The sequence below is a fragment of the Paroedura picta genome, chromosome 4 (genome assembly GCF_049243985.1).
Source record: "Paroedura picta isolate Pp20150507F chromosome 4, Ppicta_v3.0, whole genome shotgun sequence".
In the NCBI taxonomy this organism is placed as follows: domain Eukaryota; kingdom Metazoa; phylum Chordata; class Lepidosauria; order Squamata; family Gekkonidae; genus Paroedura; species Paroedura picta.
In genome coordinates this window covers 59,143,241-59,167,153 of record NC_135372.1, presented here as the reverse complement: position 1 = coordinate 59,167,153, position 23,913 = coordinate 59,143,241, and the positions used below count along the sequence as shown (strand labels likewise).

Sequence of the window (23,913 nt, the reverse complement as noted above, 5' to 3'; positions counted from 1 at the left end):
TTTGCTAAAGCTTTGAATTCATCTCCACCACCACAATACCTTACCCATGTCTTTTAAATCAATCAGGTGAAATCCACCTTGTTCTTCTATGCCCTGAATCATGATAGCTCAGCACACTTGATAGGTAATTCAATCATTGCTGGCGTGAATGAACACAAGCTCAAATTAGCTCCTGAAAGGGTTAGTCTTTCTGAGATAGCTCTGCCATTCCACTCTTCTGTGGGCCCAGAGCTTTACCAACTGGCTAGCTGGAGGGGTTATTAAAAATTCAGTGAGAGAAACAAAGGTGGACTCTGCAGCATCTCCTGTTACCTTTTTCTTCTGTTACTCTGGCAGACAAAAGGCATAGAACCTGCTTCATGAATAATGAGCCATATAATATAGACAATACATTTTTAATGCAACTCACTAATAACATTAAGAAAGATATTTACAATCTTCAAATTTCACACTGTAACAGTCTTAATAATTTGTTTTGATTCCTTGCTGGGAAGGTTATTAAGACATTTCCCTCAGTTTCCTTCTTTCCTTCCTTCCTTCCTTCCTTCCTTCCTTCCTTCCAACTATCCTCTCTCCATCCACCCAGCAGCTTTGAAGCAGTTAGCTAACTGGCAAGCTAAATCCCAAAGGCATTCATTCTTATCTCAGATGAGAACAGGTGAGCATTTCTCACATGATCACTGCTTTAAAAGATCACAAGTGGGTGGGGGTGGAGGTGGGGGTGCACATGCACACCTAGGTGTGTGTGTGTGTGTGAATGAGTGCATTCCTGTCCAGAGCATGGTAGGGCCTCAGATTCACATGTAGCCACCTCTTGCTGCTTCAGTCTGAAATGCAAATATAAATCAGACTTTTATCTTGGCTATTGATTTGGAAATCTGAATCAGGTATGCATAGAACTGTTTTTCTGCTTTTCTTAGATGCCCACTGATGGAGAGATGGGCTGAAAAGCACCTTGTGGCAAATGTGGGGTTTGGTTCCAGAGGGAAGCATGCCATCGGACTCCACTGGTTAAGTGGATCACCAAATTGGGTTACACTCTGGATTCAGAATTGCTTGTCATGCTCATGATTTTTTTAAAAGGAACAACTGGAAGTAGAAGAGGTTTCTGCTGGGAATGAAAACCGAGAGGAGCCAGACAGTCCCACACTCTCCTCCTCTTGAATCAAATTACATCAACTTGGCCCTCAGTAACTCTGCATCAACGGCTCTGAACTGTTTCCTCAAGTAAAGCAAAGGTAGGCAAAATAGGGGGCTAACCAGCCCTTGTCTGCAGCTTCTTCTTTAGATGCCTTCTCCCTTTCATTTAGCAAGATCATCCTGGAATGCCTGAGGGAAAAAAATCTTCTTTCGTTCATCCTGAAGGCCTTTGCAAAAATAAAAGCAAAAAACAAAACCCTGAGGCTACATGCAGACAGCAGTGTCAAAGGATCATGTCTGTGGAGTATACCAGGTCATTCCTTTCCTTTAAAAATGTTGCTCCATTTATGGTCTAGATGAGAACCATTCCGAGCAGTTTTGTTTCATTTGCATCTTGCCAAACACCTGTCAAGAGTGACTGCCAGTGTGGGCAGGCTAAGAGCAGGCCTTGAGCCAAATGACCCCCGCAGAGCTGGGAGCATCATAGGGACTACTTGGCTCAGCTTTCTCCCGACCATCAGCAACCCACCAGGATGTTTCCCATGGACCAAAAGGTTTCGTCCACCCCACTTACTGCAGCAGGGACACCTGCAGCGAGTTTTGTAGAACAACTGCCTGCACTTTTGTACCATCTGGCAAATTTTGACAAGTATGCGCTGCGCAAATGGAATGGAACCAACATGTCAGAAATATATATGACAAAAAGTAACACCATGTTGGCTCTCTCTATCCTCCTCCCTGCATAACATCAACAAGTCTTGTATTTAGCAGAACCCTTTTGTCTCATGATTTTACTTATTTACATGAAAATGGAATATATGTTTGCAAGGCCAGCCCCAGATGTTGTTTTTTAATACTAGGCATGAATGAGTTACATAACATTAGCATACACAATCTGTGTATGCATGCACAAAAAATGGTATGCACATGAGCACCTAAGTCAATGAAGACTTCATTAAGATCATCAGTCATTAAGATCCTCAGACCAAAACCTGCTTAGGATCCCCAGCCCAAAGGAGGTGAGATTGGCTTCAACCAGGGCCAGGGCCTTCTCAGCCTTGATCCTAGCCTGGTGGAACGCTCTGCCAAGAGAGATCAGGACCCTGAGAAAGAGTGGTTAAGAGTGGCAGATTCTAATCTGGTGTGCTGGATTTGATTCCCCGCTCTTCCACATGCAGCCAGCTGGGTGACCTTGGGCTCATCACAGCTCTGATAGTGCTGTCCTAAGCCATGCTGTCAGAGCTCTCTCAGCTTCACCTACCTCAAGGATGTCTGTTGTGGGGAGAGGAAGGGAAGACGCTTGTAAGACGATTGTAAGGCAATTTTAAGGCGATTTCAGGCAGTGAAAAACAGGGTATAAAAACCAACTCTTCTTCTTAACCTGCAAGATAACTGACCACAGGACTTGCAAGATAACTGTTCTGTTGGGCCTGATGGACCTTTGAGAAGTGCTGGCCTCATTGCCACATACTGAGAGAGGACCAGCCTCTAAAAATTGGACCCCCTCCCCACACACCCAATCAAAACCTGAACTAGTTGGGGCTACAGAATAGGTAGTTTATGACATTTATATTTGATTTTATAATTTTATTGACTATGGAATTGTGTTGTTACCTGACCTGAGTGTTTAGAAGGGGTAGGTTATACAAAAATTAAGATTATTAGAATATTAATTCCCATTGATTTCAGCATACATTCTTTCCAAGTAAGTGCTGTTCGAGGATCACGATACTGGTTTGGTTCAGGCTTTCTGTTGAAATAAATACTACTTCTGTTGATCCTCAGTACTTTATTAATTTAAAATGTTATTCCAATAAATATGTAACAATGAACATAAGACACACTGTAAAATCTAAATAAAGACATTCACAATCCTACTAAAAACATATTCTGTTTCTCTGCCACTGAGGTACGCACAGGCTTAATTAAGGCAAATTCATACTGTTATACACTGATAATAGTTACTGGGTCCTTCCTGACACAAGACTATTTCAGAAGAAGTAACTCAAATATCCACACTACTGTGTTAGGAGCTCATCAGCTATTTCTCACTAGAGAGGCATTCCACTAGCTACAGGGGTAGTCAAACTGCAGCCCTCCAGATGTCCGTGGACTACAATTTCCATGAGCCCCTGCCAATGAATGTGAATGCTGGCAGGGGCTCATGGGAATTGTAGTCCATGGACATCTGGAGGGGCACAGTTTGACTACCCCTGCACTAGCAGAACGTTTCCACTGGCAGAAGGAACTCCTTCCCCTGCATTGGGGAAGGCTCTTTCCACTGCAGGAAAGCATTTCCTCTACTAGAACTGATCTGTGGACTCCAATCCACAATCTAGCGTACAATGACAGTGATGTTTTGGAAGGAAAATTGGCAGTTGTCCCTTAGTTTGCCCTTTTCCCACATCTATTTATAATCAATAAGGCATCACTTGCTTCATTTTTGGTTCTTCCTTTTGAGCTCTCCATAGACAGTTCTCTACAAAACAGATGCACATAAAGGCTATACACACGTAACAACCAGTACTTTAACAGACAGACAGAAACTTTTGGATGACACCATAGGAGGGACATTGACTTTTCCTTAAGGAAAATCCTTGGCTTGAAGGAGCTATTAAAGATTTACCATCCCGTGTGCAACCGTAAATGAACTTTAGAGAAGGTGTGGATGGCTTTGGACCTGGTATTTGTAAAAACAGTATGAACCACTTGGGATATTGCTAGCCATTTATTGCTGATTGCCATCCTATTCAGTCAACGCTGATCATTAGACTGGCTGGTTATTGGTATTAGCTTAAACTGGTCCATATTGTGGCTTCCTGACATAGCTAAAGAGCTGTTTCCCTAACAATCCCAAACCTGGAGTCCAGCAGCAGTCTGTTCAGGGCAATCCTGGTAAATTGCCTGATAAGAGCTGCTGCTGCTCAGAATTTGGAAGAAAATATTAAGGTTCCTCATCCCAGCCACCAAAGCCTGAGGAATGTCTCACAGAGCAATTTTAAACAGAATTATAGCCTACTATGCCCATAGACTTCAATGGGCCTAGACAGGCATAACTCTGCTTATGATTTCACTGAGAATCGCCAAGACCATCCTACTGGTTGCTACTGTGCCTTAGCAGTTGCTTGTCAAGACATTCAAGATATCCACAATGCTTGACCACAGACATTCAAAACCAGTGCCTCAAAACTACAAAAGGCCCAAAAGCTCTCCTCAGATGAGGCTTCAGCAAATGAACAAATTCAGAATATCACTTCGACCCTTGCCTTTCCCTGCCTCTCTTTCAAATGGTAGCCCGAAATGTGCCATAGACAGACATCTTATAACATGGGAATGATCAAATGCAAGTCTAAAACATACGTTTGACGTTCGCTACCATTCATGCGTTCTTGCCTGGTATTCTGAGCATTGTAAAAGCAAAAGGGAAATACAAACACAAGAGCAGACCTATATCCCATTCACACTCAAATGTGAAGCATTTGCCACTGAAAAGTGGCAAGGAGTTGCGTTCCCAGTGGAAACAGTGAACTAAAACCTCTGTTAATTATTCAGATGTACAAAAGTAAGCCCTCCTTGTTCTGCTCTTGATCAAACTGCTGTTCAGTGTTACCTCATGTAGTTTGGGCTTCCCAGAAACTTAACTTAAACCAATAACAATATGACTAACAAGGGAATTCATGAAATAAGTGAACTTTCTGGTTCACAGAAAGGCACCAGGTAGCTTATACATATAGGGGGTTCCGGGGTTTCAAGGTAGCAGGGCAAGGTTATTGTTTCCAGTGTTTAATTGTAAAGGAAGAGACAGAGAGAAAGAGAGGCCTTGGCCCACCTTCCTTCACCCTTGGCATTCCGTTTTCCTTCCAAGGTCTTTCGGTTAAGTTCTGCAAGATGCCGGCTAGCCAGCTTCGACTTCCTGTTTAGTGAGGTTATGGCAGGAAGTGGCTAAAGGGCCAGACCACAAACAGGGCAGGCAGCCCACCAGGAAGAAGAGGAAGTCTTTTCACATAGTGTTCTTGTTGTTTCGAGATTCCCCATGGCTCTCATTTCAGACCGTGCTGTGTCTCCCGATGTCTCCGCAAATCCACCTTCCTCTGGAAACCTTTCCCACAAAGATCACACCCAAAGGGCTTGAAGCCGGTATGTTTACGACTATGAGTGATGAGGTTGGAACTCTGGCTGAAAGCTTTGCCGCACACCTGGCATTTGTGGGGCTTCTCACCTGAGGATGAGCAACACAAAAACAAACATTTTAGCATCCTGAGCAAACAAGTCTGGAGAATAAGAATGAGGATAAAGTGGATGAAGGGCCAGCCATGGTATGCCCCTTGAGCTTCTCATGATAACCCTGTGAGATATAGTAGGACAAAAATGCACTCAATAAATCATGGGCAATAGCTACTATGGGCCTAAGTCACTCTTGCCAGTGCATTCTATTTGGGGTTCGCAACAGCACTTGATTGCAGAAAGAACTGTAGTTTCCTACTATGAAAGCATAGATTATCTCTTGCTGGGAAATTTCAATATTCCCACCACAAAAATGCAACTCAGAGATGGATTCAGTGGTGGTTTACACAGGTTCAGGTGGGTAGCCATGTTGGTCTGAAGCAACAGAACAAAGTTTGGTACCTTTAAGACCAACAAAGTTTTATTCAAGGTGTAAGCTTCCATGTGCGTGAAATGAGAATTTACCAGTCACGGTTCACATGGCTGCCAGCTCTGGGTTGGGAAATACCTGGAGACTTTGGGGTGGAGCTGGGAGTGGGCAGGATCTGGGGGCAGGGAGAGATCTAGGCAGGGTATAATGCCATTGAGTCCACCCTCCAAAGCTACTATTTTTTCCAGGAGAACTGATGTCTGTTGCCTGGAAGTAAGCTGTAATTCCAGGGGATTCCCAGGTCCCACCTGGAGGCTCCTCCCTGAAATGCTGTTCCTCAGGGACAGCCCCACCCACCCCCAGAATAGCATGAATGGGGAGTTGAAGGTCTGTCGTGGAAGGGGAGAAGCGGCACAAATCTCCCTCTCCCAGCAGAAATGCCATAATATAAAATGGAACTTCACATGGAGTAAGTGAATACTCCTAAAAAACCCACCCAACTGTTATTATTGCAGGGTTTTAATTTTTTTACATTTTATCTCTGTGGGGTTTATGATTGTTTGTAACCCACCATGAGATGGTCTTGATAGCAGCAGGATAGGAATTGAAAGAATTAATAAATGAATACATGATTTGTTTGTTTATACAGATGGCACCATATCATAACAGCCCCTTTACAAATGTAGATAGTTCTGAACCAAACATTATTGTGTGTGTATTGTGTGTGTGTCTCTCTCTCTCTGTGTTAAGTGCAATGAAGTGACTTCTGACTTATGGTGACCCTATGAATTGATGACCTCCAAAACATCCTCGCTTAACAGCCTCGCTCAGATCTTGCCGACTGCGGTCCCTGGATTCCTTGACTGAAGCAACCCTACTCTTGTTGAGCCTCCCTCTTTTCCTGCCACCACCAACTTGGGGGGGGGAGGGCGTATTTTTTAATATTTTCAGTTTACCATCACTGACACAACACCAGTTAGGACCCCCCCCCCAAGTGAAAAGTCTCTGATAAGATCTTTAGTATATAACCGTCTTCCTCAATTATTCATTTGCAGTTTATTCATTTCTGTGTTTACCACAGCAGACAGTGAAACTTCTCTGCCATTGCATATGGCCCTAAAGCTATTTGAATAGAAGGTCAGGTAGAAGATCAGTAGACAGATTGTCACTGAGCAAACATTTAGACTGAGAGGGAGATCCTCCTGCTTGGTGTGGAACCCTGAAAGAGAAGCAGCTGCAGCCATCCAGGCCAGACTGGCTGGTGTAACCATCACCAGCTGCATATATATTAGGATCTGCCAGCTCAGGTAACAGCCGTAGGAATAGGACTACATGCAAAAAGGAATGACAGGGATCAGTTCCCCTGGAGAGATGGCAGCTTTGGAGGGTAAGGATCCCCACAGAGCTCCCTCCCCAAATGACATGAGCCACAGACGCCCCTCACAAATCTCCAGGAATTCCCCAACCAGGAGTTGGCAAGCCTACCCTAAATGCAAAGCATGGCAAACACAGGATGAATCCAATGAAAGCAACACTGCCTGGTCTGTTATTGAGGAGATTATAGGCAGATTATAAACTCCAGGTCTGGACCTCGCTAATGGTCTGGAAATGCCCAGGATGGTCACATGGGTGTTTAGCCAGAGGACACCAGAGCTAGGGCGGAGCACCCCACCATGAACATAGATTTGCCTCACTTGGTTCATCCTTTTAAGTAGACTGTTTATGATATGACAGCTTCTATTTGAAGCATGATAGCTTGCCTTGGAATGACAACACTGCTGATTAAAAAATAGTCAGTGATTGATTGTGTCATCCTAATGAGGAGGGCTTCACATGCCCTCTACCTGATCCACACCCCAATTTTACCTCTCAAGATCACCCCTCTGACTTTTAGGGGTTTTTAAACAACATCATCTCAACATACTTAAGTGATTGGGGGGGGGGGATCTCGCTTCAGCTACCATGACTCTGTTGGGGAACTTAAATGGGATGAGGGGTAAATTAAGGGGTTGCCATTTGTTTAAGAACAATTATAACGAGATAACAGATTCCAGACTTTAAAATGAATGCTCTTATTCAGCATGGATGTTTCTGATGCTAACAATGAATTGATCTAAACCCCTTAGACTTGGAGACATTTTTCTAGACGTTTCTGTTGGTTGTGAGGAGATTGCTTATTCTCCATTCATCGTTTTGAAGCCTCACCCAGAAACAGGAAGGGTCCTCCTTTGGGGGAGGTTGACTACAACTCTGAAGGGATATTAAGAGAGTCGAGAGCTACTTGAGCATTACATAGGAGCATGGCATCATATCTCTCATTCTGAACTTAAACCACTGTGTGAATCGAAAAGCCCACACAATGGGATAGGGGGAATTTGTCTACAAAGCCAAGGGAATATAGGAGTTTTACCCTGCACCCATGCATGCGCACGTGCACACAAGCAAAAAGATAGTCAAACTGAAAAATCTGCAAAAAACCAGGGTGAGAGGGAGGGAAAATGTGCTGGTCTTTTAACTGAGGCTTAATGTTTGAAAATTATATGGTGGGGTGCTGGGAAATAATAATATCTGGTATATTACATCCCATTAAGGGCATATGGTGTCTTTCTCTAGGTCTGTCAACAACCCTAACACAGAAGAGGAGAATGCCATGAGACTCCACACACATGCAGAACAACATTAGCTTGTGGATTTAAAAGAAGAGTACCCAGCCTCCAAATCTTTTGATGAAGGCTGCGCTTGCTTATTGTCCAAATGCTGACAACACCTAAGTAACAGTTAAAGGAGAATGAAAGAAGGAGGGGAAATGTGCCAAATCAACACCCTAACCATTTGCAGTATTGGGGGGGGGGCAGGAATAAGGGACAAAGGGCTATCAGCTTTTTCAAAGTTATGACCACTGGGGGGATTAATTAGGATTACAAGAAAAGCATAGAGGTGCCCAAGCCCTCTGTGTCCTAAAACAGGGGTAGTCAACCTGTGGTCTTCCAGATGTTCATGGACTACAACCCCCATGAGCCCCTGCCAGCAAATGCTGGCAGGGGCTCATGGGAATTGTAGTCCATGAACATCTGGAGGGCCACAGGTTGACTACCCCTGTCCTAAAATACTGGGTGAAATGAGGATGCTCTCACCCAGTTCCCTCCAATCAAACTCTTTTGTACAGCCTGAGAAATAATGGTTTTTATGAGGATCCTGCTTGCTTAGCCTTAAATCTCTGCTGTCAGTCAGAGGTTCACAGCAGCTGCATTACACCACTGGGCTGCAGAGGTTTGGGGCAAAATGAGCAGGGAGCTATTTTTAAGGTCAGCAGTCTCACATTAGTAAGCTCTGGGGCAAGGGAATTTCCCTATTGCTTCTGTCCTTACCCCCATCACACCCTCTGCAATTCCCTGTGGGCTCCCAGCTTACAAAACTAAAAAACAAATCAAGTTCAAATGATTCTTTTTGCTTCTATCTTGGTCTTGGCCTTTTCTCAGCATGAGTCAAACTCTTCACTCATGTGGTATCCAAGGGACACTCCCCACCCCTTCAGTCTAGTTCCTGCCCCCTCTGCAGAAATAAGGAGCACCTTCTGCCTTCCCTTCTGAGCTGGAAAGCTGAATCCACATTACAGTTATGCTCATCTTTCAATGTGGGCCTGTCCCATTCACATGTAAAATAGGGTAGGGAAATTTCAAGGACATGTTGTGGACCTCCCTTGACACCTGTTGCTTTTTAACCTCTTGCAGTCCATCCTCTTGCAGGTGGTTCTCTTCCATGTGGGCCCTGATCATTGGAACTGAGCCCAGATGGGAAGGAGCATAGCACCAGGAGGTAGGAAAGCTGTAGGGAAAAGGGCACACCTTTGGCCCTTTCAACAGCTTCACACTAACCCAGCTACATAAAAGCAGATTTAAGTTATTGTTTTTTGCAGCAATTATCATGTCCTGAGCCATTCCTGTGAACAGGTGCACCACATCTGTAGTGATTTTCTGTACACCATGCCTACAACAAAATGTTTGCACAGGCATGGCTGCCCCATCATGTTATAATGGTTACGAATTCTAGACGGTAGCCATGTGAATCATGTTGAGTGTTGTGGGAACTTGAAGACCATTATGATTTTGGTGCCCCAACAAAGATGCAGGGTAGCTGTTATCCTTATGATATGCACTTTTTATGAACAGAAATTTATTTTCGAGATTCAGTACGCATAAAAATGAAAAAAATATATGCATTTTTCTGTTTGCACAAAATGGTGATTGTGTGAATGGAGAGTGTTACGAGTCATACAGTCTCCTCTGATACTCTACTGAGCCTCACGGGAAGACGGTATAGAAATATAAATAAATAAATACATACATACATAAATACTAGACCACCAAAATCATCACAACTGAACTCGATAGATGTATTTATTGTGATATACGCTTTCATAAACTAGAGCACACTTCATTAGATGCAGCAAGTCACAGCCAAGGAAAGTAGATGCTCATAGAGATAACCAGCATGCTGTAGTAGTTAAGAGCAGTAGCTTATAATCTGTAGAACTGAGTTTGATTCCCCATTCCTCCACATGCAGCCAGCTTGTGACTTTGGACTAATCACAGACCTGTTAGAGCAGTTCTCACAGAGCAATTCGGTCAGAGTTCTGTCAGCCCCACCTACCTCACAGGACGTCTGTTGTGAGGAGAGAAAGGGAAGGCAATAGTAAGCCACTTGAGACTCCTTTGGGTAGTGAAAAGTATGGTATAAAAAACAACTCTTCTTCAGTTGTCGAAACAGCAGGGTAAGGATCTATGATGCCTCAGAATTGAGAAGAATACCACACTTACCTGTATGGATGAAAGTGTGCTTCTTCATATCAGATTTCTGGTGGAACCTCTTCCCACAGTACTGGCATGGATAAGGCCGGGTATCTGAGTGAATGAGGAGATGGGTGGACAAGGTGGAGGATCTCTTGAAGCTCTTACCGCAGATTTTACAGTCAAAGCTACGCTCCTGTAGGAAGAGAAGGGACCTTACGTAGCTGCACAAGGTGAATGTTCCTGTGAATGGAACATCAAATCTCTTCCCCAAATAAGACCACAAAGGTCAGCAACCTCCGTGACAGGCACACCCTTTCTTTTGCTTCCAAACTGCGACTTCATACCATAACCTGGCAAATAAAAGCTGGTTCTCAGACTGACATTCCTCAGTGCTCTTCTGAGGGCCAGTTCACACCTCCTTGCATAGCACCTGTTCCTTTAATAGCAACCTGGCATGAAGAAATTTAGCACACAAAGCTTGTCCCAGTATGGAGATGCAACAGTGAAGGCTTTCATGATGAGGTTTGTGTTTATGTATGTGTGTGTGTGTGTGTGTGAGAGAGAGAGAAAGAGAGAGGGGGGGGGTAAAACAAGCCACTGTTGGAGCAATAGGGGCCATTTTTGGTGAGAAATGGTCACGGATTGCTGTGCACTGGAAAACCATTAGAAAGGGGTTTGAAGCCAAAACTGGGGAATTGAAGTCTGAATAAGTTTTAGAACATCCACAAAATCCATGCACCAGGCCAAAATTCCTTACAAATGTAAATGCATGGAGACTGCTAAAGTGGGACAGAGATGAAAGTCAGCCCAAGTTGAAAGTCTAGGTCCTTCCTCCACTGGGTTGCTCTGCCTTGTCCCCAAATATTCAGGATCTGTTTTCTGTGTGTATCATTCTGTTGTTGCTGCATTACTTTCAACTCATGTAATGCCACTTTTCGTCATTGTGTCTGCACTCTATATGAGTTCTAATGTGTGATGCTTGTTCAGATTTCTTTATTATATGTCTCATCCTATTGACAGTGTTGGCATACACTGCATAATCTGCTCCATATCTCAGTGAGAAAGGCTGACTATAAATAAATAAATAATAAAATTAAGCCCGAGGTGTGCATACTCCCCCTCTCCCTGGTCCCATCAGTCACATGGAACTCCCATGCTCCCAACCCATGACAGTTGCATCCCTGTGGCCTTCTCACCTGTGAATGCACAGCTTTATGCTGTTCCAAGCTAACCGCATGGCCAAAGGTCTTCCCACACATCTCACAAGCGAAGGGTCTGGTGCCACTATGTGAACGACGAACATGCACCTCCAAGCCGTGGGGAGTGGAAAAGACCTGAGAAAGGCAAGGCAGATAAAGAATATGAGGCCTATCAATGATTCTGACCCTGGGATCTGAAATGTCAGGAAGGAAACTGTACTTTACATCATCACTGGCCAAAAAGGCGAAGGACTAAGAACTGCCCTGGATGATCTTTTTAGGTAGTATTAGCTGCATTTGCTGCTATTGGCTGCTGAATATGAAGTTTGTTTTTTTGAATTGTTCTTGTCTCATAATCAAGATAATTCATGCCGTAGTATTCTCCATTACTGTGTATGGGTGTGAAAGTGGACAATGAAGAAAGCTGACAGGAAGAAAATTGATTTCTTTGAAATGTGGTGTTGGAGAAGAATTTTATGCATACCAGGGACAGTCAAAAAGCCAAATTGGTGAGTTCTAGATCCAATCAAGCCTGAACTCTTCCTAGAAGCCAAAATGATGAAACTAAGGCTATGGTACTTTGGTTGCATTATGAGAAAACAAGCAAGACCACAATGCCAGGAGAAGCAGAAGGCATCAGGGGGCAAAAGGAAGACCCAACATGAGATGGATGGACTCAGTCAAGGAAGCCAGGGCCCTCCTTTGGCAAGGCCCCAGGAAGGCCATTATCAACAGGACCATCTGGAGGTTAGGAATCCACAGGGCCACCAAAAGTTGTAAGCAACTTGGTGGCCTTCAACACACAGTGAGTGTCATGGTGTATGTTCGTATAAGCTATCTGAAGGCTCTATGAATCTATCTAGCAGAGATTCTTTTTAAAAATGAACAAATGGTAAAATGCTTCCACCTGCATTGAGTTGCTATGAAAAATGCTCTAAAATATTAACATAAAGAATTAAAAGTGCAATAAGTCCCATTAGACCTTCTCAGGCAACTGAAAAAAAATAACTAATAGGCCAGGGTAAATCATGGGAAATGCCCCCAGCAACCCTATCAGCAGCTTTTAAGCCAGGCCTGCATCTGCCATACGTTGCTTATTCAGCTACACCGATGTCTAAGAGCTGGTTGAATAGGCTGTTGGCTGGAGGGGGTGGGGTTTTGTGTCATAGTTCTTACCTTACTGCATTTGACACACTTGTAGGACCCAGTGCTGATCAATAGAGGGCGACAGAGGAGCTCTGATTCCACCTTGATGCCACTTGCACTTTTCTCTTGTTGGAGTCCAGGTGGGGCTTCCAAGTAAATTCCCGGAGTGGTTGCTGGCCGGTCAAAGAGTCCAGGGGAGCTAAAGTCACTATAGAGAGCCAATGCTGAGCTGCGCTCTGTTCCGTAGACTGTGGGCTCTGATCCCCGCTCACAGAAGAGACCAAGGGATGAGCTTCGTTCCAGAGTTGGGCAGGGCCTGTAGTTCTGCACCAAATGTCTCAGCTCGGAACTGCCCAGACTACTCCATGCATAAGGTTTCAAGGGCACCAAAAAAGGAGAAGCCTCATCCAAGGAGGGACAGATGGAACGTTCCGAAGCTGCAGAGACACAAATTGACAAAACCAGTTATTGGGGTTCACATAGCACAACTTCTGTTTTTCTCCCAACTACTCTTAATTCTAAAGATGCACAGTGCTTTAGAGACATATGATCTCATCAGAACACCGGAGTGTGATTCTTTGGTGTCAATGAGATCTCACATGACATAATCACCGAGGGCCACTTCTTGTCTACGCAACCCTTGCTACTTCCTAGTTCTTTCGACTTATAGTAACTGACCTTGCATCTACTAGAGCAGTTCCTTCTCTATAGTGGATGCCACCTTGTGGAATAGACTCCCTGAGGGGGGGGCACTGTAAAATGGCTTTTAATTAGGTTGAAGCTGCATGCGTTTTCTTAGGGAGGGCAGTAATGGCATTTTCTGTGTTATGTATGCTTTTAATTTTTGGAACTGTGAACCAACTTGAGTCACAAGAGGAAAGCAGAGTATAAATATTTTAATAAATCAGCAAAGCAATATGAAGGTGGTTCTTCTGGTATATCTGTGTGAAATAAGTGCACATGCATCGCTGTGTTGATAACACACTGTATTGTTATTACTCTAGAATATACAACAATAAAAATCTTCCTTCAGGCCATTGGCAATAGTCCTGAATGGCAAGCCTAACTGGACACACATTTAAATGATCACTTTGCAACACCCCATGTGCAAAAACTTCCTTACGTTTAGAGACTACAAACTACCCTTAGGTGTGGAACATACATTTCTCTGTTATGTATCCATTTTGCTCTGCACACATAAGACAACTGTTTCAAGTGTATATTTTGCAATGTGCTGTTCCTAAATGCTGGAGATGAAAGAATTATACACATGACATTTACTTTTTACTTCTGAGGAGGGGGGGAAACTGTGAGAATTGCTTACCTCATAAACACCTGTCTGCATGACTATGGCTGCAAGCCTAGGAGCACTTCTCTTATTGAATCGTACAGGGGTTACTTCTGAATAGACCAGCGTGTCTCCCTGTGCCCATGTACACACACCCCTCATCTTTTAGATGTGCTGCAGTAAAATTCTACTGGTGTGAAGGGGGGTGGCTTTAGTCTAGCCTGAGGTTTACAGACAACATTTCAAATACTCAAGACAGCAAGGAGGAAAGAATGCTCGATTTCTAAATCAGTGCTATCATTTGAAATTTCTGAGCTAAACATGAAGGCCTCTGAATATAACCGTACATGAAGACGGGTAGGAATTCAACTGTTCTGGGGGTACTAAGATACAGTTTGCTTTTCAAACATGTCTCTTATTGACAGCCAGCTTTGGGCAGAATCAAAAGGCAAAGACTTTTACGCCACTGCTTCAGACTGCAGGCCAGTGGGTCTGTGAGTGTGCTCATTGAGGGGGGGGGGGAAATTACCTGGGGGAAATGTGAAGACAATTCAAAAGATAGCCTGACTCTTTTCCCTTGACCTGCAGGGAGTTTATTTGAAGGGGATTGTTCAAACAGACAACTTCCCACCAGAAAACTGATTCTGCCTCATCCAGGGGAAAATGTACAGTTTGATGTTGCCAATTTTATAAATATGCAGGTATTAAATGCCTGGAATATTTATATGATGTCCCAAATAATTTTTCATTACCTATAAAAAACAAACAAACAAAAACCCCTTGCTTCTAGCACTTCAAACCTTAGTTGACCTATTAAAAATAGCACTTTCCTAGGAATGAGACCCATTGAATAAAATGGAACTAACTTGCAGGAAGATTTGTTATGGATTGATCCTTCTGCTGTTGTTGTCTCAGCACAGCAACAAAGACACCAATGCTAAACAGGTCTACTCAGAATCCTACTCAGATTTTGTCAATAGCATATATCTACATCATTAACCAGATAGGGGCAACTCTTTTTATTAATCTTTCTCCATAACTTCATTGGTTAAAAAAAATGAAACATTTTTCATTGGTAGTGGCCACTAGTCATGGTACCTGAAGGGAACCTCCACACAAAGAGACAGTAAACTTATCGATTCCAGTGCCAGGGCCTTTCCTGGCATGTATGCCCTGTTGTTGGACCTCCCGAATAACAGGTTGGCGACTGTGTCAGACAGGTTGCTGGACTGGACGGACCACTCACTGGTCTGATCCAGCAGGGCTGTTCTTATGTTATGTTGAACAGCACTGTTTCCTCCCTCATATATGAAACACTGCACATGCACAGAAAACACAGGGAAGCCTGCATTTCACAATGATGACCAGTGCTGAGGCAGCATTTTCAATAAGCAGCTATATATCATCTGAGATTCTTTCTTATATTTACTTGCAAGTTGCTTTAAGGTTGATGAGGAAAGAATGAGCTACTGTAAATTTGCAGGGTTCCATGGGAATTAACCAGCAGGAATGACGATGAACCCAGATCCCACTCCCATGGAGTTTTGTGCCTGTATTATTACAAATAATAATAATCTGGCTGCATATTTTTCGACATTGAACTGGGAACATGTATTTCTGTGTGTTCAATTCTTATATTTGATCCCTATTCTAGTTTAGTAAAGTTAGGGTATTTGCACAAAGGAAAACAACTTACTACGGTGATCTCTTTAAAAGATACTGCAAGCCTTGCTGCTTTAGATGGATGTGTTTGCCAGCATTGTTTATTTGTGGTCTTCCTAGGAACCTTTGCTGTTAGATTCAAATGTTATCATGGTTTGTAATCTATTTACAGATTGACTGAAAAGTTTTTTTTTAAAGCTACACCTTGGGTTCCAGTGAAAAGGGCATACTATCAATTAAATAACACCAACAGGGTGGCTTTGAACTAGTGACCTGAGAAAAATATTAAAGAACAAAAAAGAGGATGGATGGCACCAGCACTTTTAAAATAATAATCTGGCAATTTAATTTTAATGAAATATTTCAATCAGTTAAGAAATGTAGCCTCAAGCTACATTTGGTATTTGCTCTTTGTAGGTGGGGAAAGACCTGTGTAATTCAAGGTCTCCCTTAAGAGAAGGGTGCTTTTGGTATGAGGTGATGCTTCCACAATCACATTGGTCTAGGAGAAGCAGGAGAGCCCTGATGGTGCAGGCAAACTGGGGCAGTTCACCTTAGGCAGCAGGGCTGGAGATGCTATTTCTTTAAAGTCTAGGAAGGGCACCCTTCAGACATCTGCTTCTGGCCCTCAGACATCTTGGGACAATGAATGGGATCGTTTTCTAACTTAATGAGTTTTGTAAGTTCTTGGTCCAGGAGGGAAGCCAGGCATTCACAGCCCCCCCCCTTCCCACCCCACTGAAGAATGGGGAAAGGCCATGAGGCATGCTCCTCTTCTATCACAAGAGCACCTCCTATAAATGCTCAGACCTGTCAGCAATTTCCATGTCGGACTCACACTGAAAATAAATAATTGAAAAACCTGCAAGAATCTGTTCATTTATTATTCTTTGTTAGTCAAATGGGATTTGTGGGTGCCTTATAAAGTCCCTGGGGTTGGAGACAAAAGTGTGCAGCAGGGAAAGCCTCTGATTGCAAGTCCAGGAGACTTGCCCAGCCCATCTTGGGAGGAGAGGGGGACACTGGCTACTAGCAGAACGCCACCCGCTGGTCAGCATGGACCAACTGAACATGGCAGGCTGGAAAGGGCACATCTCTCCCTCTGGGCAGCACAATTGTTGAAGAAGAAGTGGTTCCAAAGGGGTTTACAATCACCATTCCCTTCCTCTCCCTACAACAGACACCCTGCGAGGTTGGTGGGGCTGAGAGAGCTCTAAGAGAATTGCTCTGAAAGAACAGCTCTCAGTGACTAGTTCAAGCTAACCCAGCATGTGGAGGAATGAGGGATCCAGCCCAGTTCTCCAGATTAGAGGCCGGCAGGAAACAAATCTCCCAGAGCCTAACACTGAACGCCTTGGGGGAGAAGGGACTAGGTGGTGATCACCTTCATGGACAGAGGCGGTTTATCCTGTGGTTGCGAGGCTTGGCTGTCGGTGGACTCAGTCCCACTGGGCAGAGGTGCTGTGAAGGGGCGTGGAGCTGGCTCTCCTCCCCTTCGGTTGGATGCGGGTGTCGTGAAAAGGCAGCCTGGAACGCACTTAAGCGCCCTAGGCCGGCAGGCTCCCTCTTGCGCTGCAGCTGACCTCCTCTGGGTCGTGGAGGTGCAGGGAGTGTGACATGCATGAGCTGCGTGACCTTACCCAGGCTTCCTTCTAGCCAGGTCACTGGCAGAGCTGTGATTGCCTCCCCTTCTGCAGACTGCCCAGGTCCTGACCCTCCTGGGCATCCAGAATCACAAACGGGGGGGGGGGGGCTGGAGAGGCCCCGGGGCATAGGCGGAAGCGAGCAGAGCTGTGGGGGGTGGCACCCAGTCTCCAGTTCGCCCTCCCGCCACCTGAGTGGGGGAAAGCCAGAAGCTCCCTCGGACGCAGCATGTTCTCCGCTAATGTGCAGATTTGGCTACCTGGGCCCATTCGGTACACGTGCGATAACGCCCTTTAGTAGACTTTCCTGTAGAGTTTCCTGTTCCGCACACGGAAAGTGCCTTATCCAAAGGGTGCCGAAGGGGCCCTGGTTGCAATCAGCAGAGGCTTCCTGGGTGTGCGCACCTGGGCAAAGAGCCTGTCCCTGTATTGTTTCTCCTCCCAGGGATTCCATCTTTGGGCACGCACTAAAGTCTTTCCCCACTCCGTAAATGGTAAAGGTCGCAGGAGGAGGAGGGCAGACAGCGAGGGGGGAGCTCACCCGCCCTTCTGGCCCAGGTAGTCCTTTTGCTGGACGGCCAAGGGCCCCACTGTGCCGAGGAAGGCGCGTCCTTTGGCCGGTCTGCGCAGGCCAGGGTGCGACGGAGCAGCAAGAGAGGCCGCCCTGCCCAGTGGTTGCCTGGGAGATAAAGGGTGCCCAGATCCTGGGGATTTCAAAAGGGTGAACGCCGGCCGGGAGTCCCTTCCCACCTCCCACTTTTTGTTCCCGGCCTATTCTTTTGGTGTGAGGCCATCCGCCAGGCGATGGCTTGAAACCGCATGGACTGCGACAGGGGTGGCGCCCCGGGAGGTGCTCCGCTGCCTTTCGGGCCGGGGGGGGGGGGCCAGCCTGGAGCTGCTCCCGTGAGCTTCAGGTGCCGCCGGGAAGGAGTGGCGTCCGGCGGGACACGGCGGCCCGGTGTTGGAGGGAGGCAGGCAAGCGCAAGGCTGCAGGCGACCCGTGAGCTGGGGGGGGGCACACTCGGAAAGGGACTCATTGACCCCTCCCTTCGTCGGCTTTGCGCAGTGACCCCAGCCAGCCTTCTCCGTCCCCTTAGCAAACGCGCATCTTTTAGGAATAATTCTGGTCCAGGAAATAATCCCTGCGACAGGACAACACAGCCCCTCCGATGAATCTGGCAACAAGCCCTCTTGAAAACGCGCCCGAGAAAGCCTCACATTTATTCCGGGTCAGCCATGCGGACATTTCGATCCAGACTGGGGATTTTCTTAAACTGCCTCCCCCCCCCCCCTTGCCCCAAAGTTAGGTGTTAGAATCCTGGGGATGTGGTTGTTGTCAACCTTTAACTTTTTCTGCAGGGCACCAACTGGACATGTCTCTTGACTCCTCGGAAGCAGCCCGGCCCCTCCCACGGGGCCCCCCTCCATTCCTTAGCTCTTGTCGCAGTCGCTGGATCGGGGAGAAGGACAGGAGGCGCCCCCGCCCCGCCCTGCCCGAAGAGGGCAACCCAGGCCTGCCTCACCTGGAGAAGCGGAGGGCGACGGCGGCCTCCAGAAATCCTCCAGCTCGGCGGCCCTGTCGCACAAGCTGCCCTCGCAGCTGGGAGGCGAGTCCGAGGCGCCGTCCGTTCCCTCGGGCAGCTGGGGTTCCCGGGAGAAGCGGCCCTGGGCAGGCTCCGGGAGGTCCAGATTCATCTGCCCCGAGACCTTCGTGTCTGGCCAGGGAAAGAAACGGGAGAAAGTGGGTGCCCGGGCCGGAGAGCGCCGGCGTTGTCCCCCCCCCCCGCCGGAGTCCAGCCCCGGTCCCGCCGTCCGCCTCCAGAGGAAGAGCTGCCGGGTTGACCCCTCGGAAGAAGGGCGGCTCAAATTCTCTCTACCTCCACCGGCCCTGCTAGCTGCATGGGACTCAGCCTGGCTCGTCCAATCCCTTCTTTTCCCCCTGGCCAGTGCGGATTAGACCTCCCCCTTCTCAGCAGTGGACCCCCCACCTTAGCTCTGGCCAGGGAGTTAAGGGGGCGTCCGGCGGGAGGGCTCAAAGCACGTACCCCGCGCACACACACACACACACACATCCCAGACAGAGGCTCGGGGCCCCTGTGGCACTCCCCCCCTCCCCTCACCTGCACAGATCTGAGCCAGGACGCTCTCGAGGCTGAGGCTGCCCTCCCCGTCGGGGGCGCGGGGCTGGTGGTAGCTGTGCGCCTTCTTGCTCTTCACCAGGAAGGAGCGGGGCATGGTGCCGCGCAAGGAGAGGCAGCGGCGGCGCCGGCTTCACTTGGCCCGGGTGCCCGTCGGTCCCCACCGTCTAGGCTGCTTCGGAGCGCCGGGCCGAGCGAATCCCTTTAAAGCCCCAGCCCGGCTGGAAAGGATCTGCGGAGAAGTTGGACGAGCCATTGGTTAGGCGGCTCCTGGCCGGGAGGGGGCGAAGAGGGGAGGGGAGGGGATCACAGAGCCAGCCAGGGAGGCGGGACTGCGGGGCCCTGGGCGGGTGGCCTGCGCTCAGGTGGGCCGTCTAGCCGAGCGCCCTTGCGTGTGTGTGTGTGTATAATCTGGTTTCACTGGGTGCAGAGCTTGGGTGTCTGGCAGCACGCGCTTTCTTTTGGATGGGCCCAATGGCAACCCCCCAGCCCCCCCTCCACTAAGAGGAACCGGAGAGGAAGGCGGGGACTGGTTACAGTGGGTTGGTCTGGCACCCGACGGGAACCCCTGAACAAGGCAGGCAGGGCAGCGCGCTCTGCCCCCCCCCCCGGGAAACCCCGCGCAGCCTTATGCCTCGTGGCTTTCCAAACTAACGGCAGTCTCTCGGCCCCCTCCCCCTGAAGCCACCCATCCGTCCTCCCAGACACGACCGGCGAAATGAGGGACTCGGCCGAGAGACCCGCGCCCCACGACGGACTCCCTAAAGGGCTTCCACGGGTGGTCGCCTTGCCTCGGGGACAGCCATCGGAAAGGGCGTCCGGGAACCCCGAGTCGCTCCCCTGCTTGGGGGGGCAGCATTGCCGCCCCCCTCCCCAATCGCTGGCATTCAGAGCCTTGCTCGGGGGCGACCACAGCAGAGAAGCCGCCGTTTAAGTCCTTTTCGCTTCTCGGGAGGCCCGCTTTGCCTTCTTCCCGTCGGCTTTCTTCCCTGCCCCGCGATCACGCCCATGCAGAGCGAGGGAGGGTCGCAGCCTCCTCCGGATTTCTCGGGGCAGCTCCCAAGAGCCAGGGGAGAGACAATTAGTACATTATCATCATCTTCTTCTTCAGTTTCGTTCTCATCGCCCTTAAAATGGTTTGATTTCTCTTTTGACGCCTTGGTGTTCCTCTGTGATCCTGCCTTAGCACTTTCTCCTTTAACCCTCACCAGGAGTCGCTTCAGGTCTTCTCTCTGTCCCGCAGCTTTCCCTTATGCCACATTCTGCCCAGAGAAGGAGCAGTCCGGGAGCTCAAAGACGTTCTTCTTGTCTGGCACCTTCTCCCAATTCTTTCCCTCCACGATCTGTCCCGGCGCTCTCCAGCCTCCACGAAGCCGCGGAGGGGCTCCGCAGAGGAGTGTGTGGAGACAGTCCCGGATCGGCAGTGCTCAGGACCCGGCACTCCGCGGAACGCGTTCAGTATCGCCCACCCGCCCCCACAGGCGCAACACGGACACTTGGGCGCCAAAGGCCGGGAAGGTCCCGTGGAATCAAAGGGCTTGGTTGATGTCAGTGGAATTCACCTCCAGATTTAGGACTGGGCTGTTAAATCCGTTGCCCTCGGTTCGGATTTCTCACCCAAAAAACATACCAACGAAGGCTTTTAAAATGGAGTTGAATTCCACGACTGTAATTCGCTCAGGAATAAAATGTCACACTTCTATTTATTTATTTATTTTTAAAAGCCAAGGTCTCTAAACAGCATCTCTGTGATGCTCCGATTTCGCCAGTGAAAAGTGGGATCCTGCTCAAGTAGAGCATGTTTCAATGATTCTTTCTTAAATGGGAAAAGGCGAAGGACACGTTAGTATATCCCAGGGCTGAACTTTGTGCTGGGAACCGCCCCCCCCCCGGAACATCAGGGCAGCCCTTTCTCAGCCCCTGGCGCCCTGCCTGTGGAACTCGAGGCCCCCGCTGGACCCCTGCGAGGTTTCCGGGAAACAGGGCGACCCCAGCTGCGAGCCCAGGCGCCCAGAGGAGAGGGATTTTGCATAACAGTGCGTCGTGATAATACTTTTAAAAGCAAGCCGGTCTCCACCTTACGGCGCACACTAAAGAGCATAATGTATGGCACCTTGCGCTGGACGGCCGGATGCTGCATCCTCTGGGGAGGGCGGCTCGGCCATTTGCCTCCGAAGGAAAACTCAACGGACCGGACTCCCCAGTCCCGGCTGTTCCGCACGGAAGGCCACCCCCGCTGCCCTGTGCCCCCTCCCTTCCCCCCAAAGCTTCAGCCGTCTAGACTTTGGCTGTGCCCGTGGCTGGCAGAGAGCGGCCAGGCTGGGCCCCTTGTCTTCCTCGCCGGCCGAGTCTCGGGGAAGCGCTGCAGGGATCGGGCGGGATCTCCCAGTCCGGCGGCGTCCCTGGCAGCCCCAGACAGCTGGTCCCCTTCCTTTGTCGGCGCGGCCGCAGTGTGTCGGCAGGCGCGGCGAGTCCTTGGCGCCTTGGGGCCCGCCCGGTGTCCCGCGCCGTTCTCCGGGAAAGGCCCCGAGAGGCGCTCGGAAGGCAGCCTCTTGCGCGGGTTCCCCGAGGGCTCCTGCGGTCCCGCCCGGCCGAGCCCCTTCCCCAACTCGCTCCCTCCCCAAGCATGCGCCGGACGGCCCGGACGCGGGCAGGTGCCGGGAGCGCCGGCTGCCCTTGAGCGCCGCAGCTCCTGGTGGGAGAAAGGCGCCCGCCTCCCACCTGCCTTCGCAGGCAGCCTTGGCGGGCCACCCGGGCGGCGACGGCAGGCGGGGAGGGAGGGCGGGCGAGAGGGCAGGAGGCCGTCCAAGCGCTGGGCTCCAGGGGCTCCCATCCCCAGCGGCCCCGATCCGCGGGCGAAGCGCGCTCGGAGACGGGTGCGTGTCAAGGCGGCTTCTTAGCGTGGTCGACGGCGGGGCGGGGCGGGGCGGGGAGGGGAGGGGAGGGGAGGGGCGGCCTGCCTCGGGGTCTCCTCGCGTGCCCAGACAGACCGGGGAGGGCTGGCGCCGAGAGCCCCCGAAGCAGGCGAGGTGGTGGCGGAGAGCCCTCCGAGCTCCCGGGCGCGGGATGGGGGCGCTCCCCCAGCGGGTCTCAGGGCCGCGGCAGGCGGGGGCAGATGCCACCGTCGGGGCTTGTGCGAGAAAGCGGCTCCCCGGCCCAGAGAGAACCTGCACGCGCAGGCACACGCCGGGGGTGGGGGGTGGGGGGGTCAAACAACAGAAAGTGGCCGGGTAAAGAAAAGGGGGGGACGACGGCACGTCGGGGATGTCTGTGGGCGGGTGGATTTGAAGCGCAGAAGCGAGGCAGGAGAAGGGCTAACATCTCTGTGCGCTGTTTGCTCGCTGTCAAGGCTGCTGTTTCTAAAAGACAAGTTGATCACCCGCGTTTACACGTAACGTGTGAGTGCGGATCTGGGCGCCCAAGGAGAAGCTCGCGATGCCGTCGGGGCAGAACACCGTCGGGGGACTGTACTGCGCATCCGACGTGAGGATCAGCCCGGTCCACACGACTTTCCTCGGCCTTCGCTCCTGAGCAGAGAGAGGCCAAGGACGTCTCCCGCTCCTGGTCGGGGGGGGGAGTAGAGGGAGAGCCGCCCCCGCCCCTCCCCCCCGTCCAGTGAGGCTCCTCCCACCTGCCCGAGGCAGTCAAATCAAAGGCTGCTCACTGGCCGGCCCCACGTGGGCGCGCGGAGCCCCGCCCTCCTTCCTTCCACGCAGGCCTTTGCTGACACCGGAGGAGCCAGGTGCAAGCGAGGCGGGGAGGCGGTTGCTGCCCCCTCTCTAATCCCAGGTGAATGAGGGGCGGGGGGGGTGAATGAGGGGCGGGGGGGGGGCAAGGCAGGCCCCAGAGAAAGAACTTCTGCCTCGCAGGCTCCCGTGGAGGCGCCCTGCTCCGCTCGAGAAAAGGACCCTGCGGCACTTGCTCTGATACTCCCGAGGCATCAGTAAGGGGCCCTTCGGCTAGGACTTTGGCCGCCCTCCCCGCCCTTGGGGTTTCTGATGGGAAGCAAGGGGCACTTTGACTGGCAGGCACATTTGGAGCCAGCCAGCCGGTGAGGCCCTGAGTTGTTCCACCCCTTTCCCCTCAGGCAATTGTGGGCGAAGGTGATCCCTTCCTTCCTCCTCTTGGAGGAAGAGGAGCTCCAGAAGGCAAAAGCCACCAGAGGAAGGGGCACATCACTTACCATGAGTGGAAGGGGAGCGCTGCCCTTCTCCCTCCTGCCCCTCTGGAGATCTCCAGGGCCTACAGCCCCCTGCTCCTTCTCCTTGCCTCTGAAGAATCGGTGTCTGCCACCGGACTCTTCTCTCTCTTTC

At 49.5% G+C, this 23,913-nt stretch overlaps 1 protein-coding gene and 1 long non-coding RNA gene across 4 annotated transcripts in view; one reads left to right on the top strand and one right to left on the bottom strand.

The window, feature by feature from the left end:
* The window catches only part of LOC143835429 (uncharacterized), a 23,943-nt gene extending 15,279 nt beyond the window's left edge, over window positions 1-8,664 (top strand). The window contains exons 2-3 of the long non-coding RNA XR_013230138.1: window positions 1,084-1,238; window positions 8,348-8,664. This is a non-coding gene — a long non-coding RNA (uncharacterized LOC143835429). The remainder of the gene's footprint in view (window positions 1-1,083; window positions 1,239-8,347) is intronic.
* On the bottom strand, window positions 2,910-23,913 carry GFI1 (growth factor independent 1 transcriptional repressor). 3 transcript variants are annotated; one of them, XM_077333010.1, is made up of 7 exons: window positions 23,784-23,912; window positions 19,583-19,832; window positions 18,986-19,177; window positions 12,900-13,306; window positions 11,721-11,858; window positions 10,552-10,717; window positions 2,910-5,359 (listed from the first exon to the last, which is right to left on the bottom strand). In XM_077333010.1, the coding sequence occupies exons 2-7, from the start codon at window positions 19,695-19,697 to the stop codon at window positions 5,181-5,183; spliced, it is 1,197 nt and encodes a 398-aa protein (XP_077189125.1). In that variant the 5' UTR covers window positions 19,698-19,832; window positions 23,784-23,912; the 3' UTR covers window positions 2,910-5,180. The 3 variants fall into 3 exon arrangements, with proteins under 3 accessions (XP_077189125.1, XP_077189127.1, XP_077189126.1); XM_077333012.1 differs by lacking the exon at window positions 18,986-19,177 and having other exon boundaries at window positions 23,784-23,913; XM_077333011.1 differs by lacking the exon at window positions 23,784-23,912 and having other exon boundaries at window positions 19,583-20,150.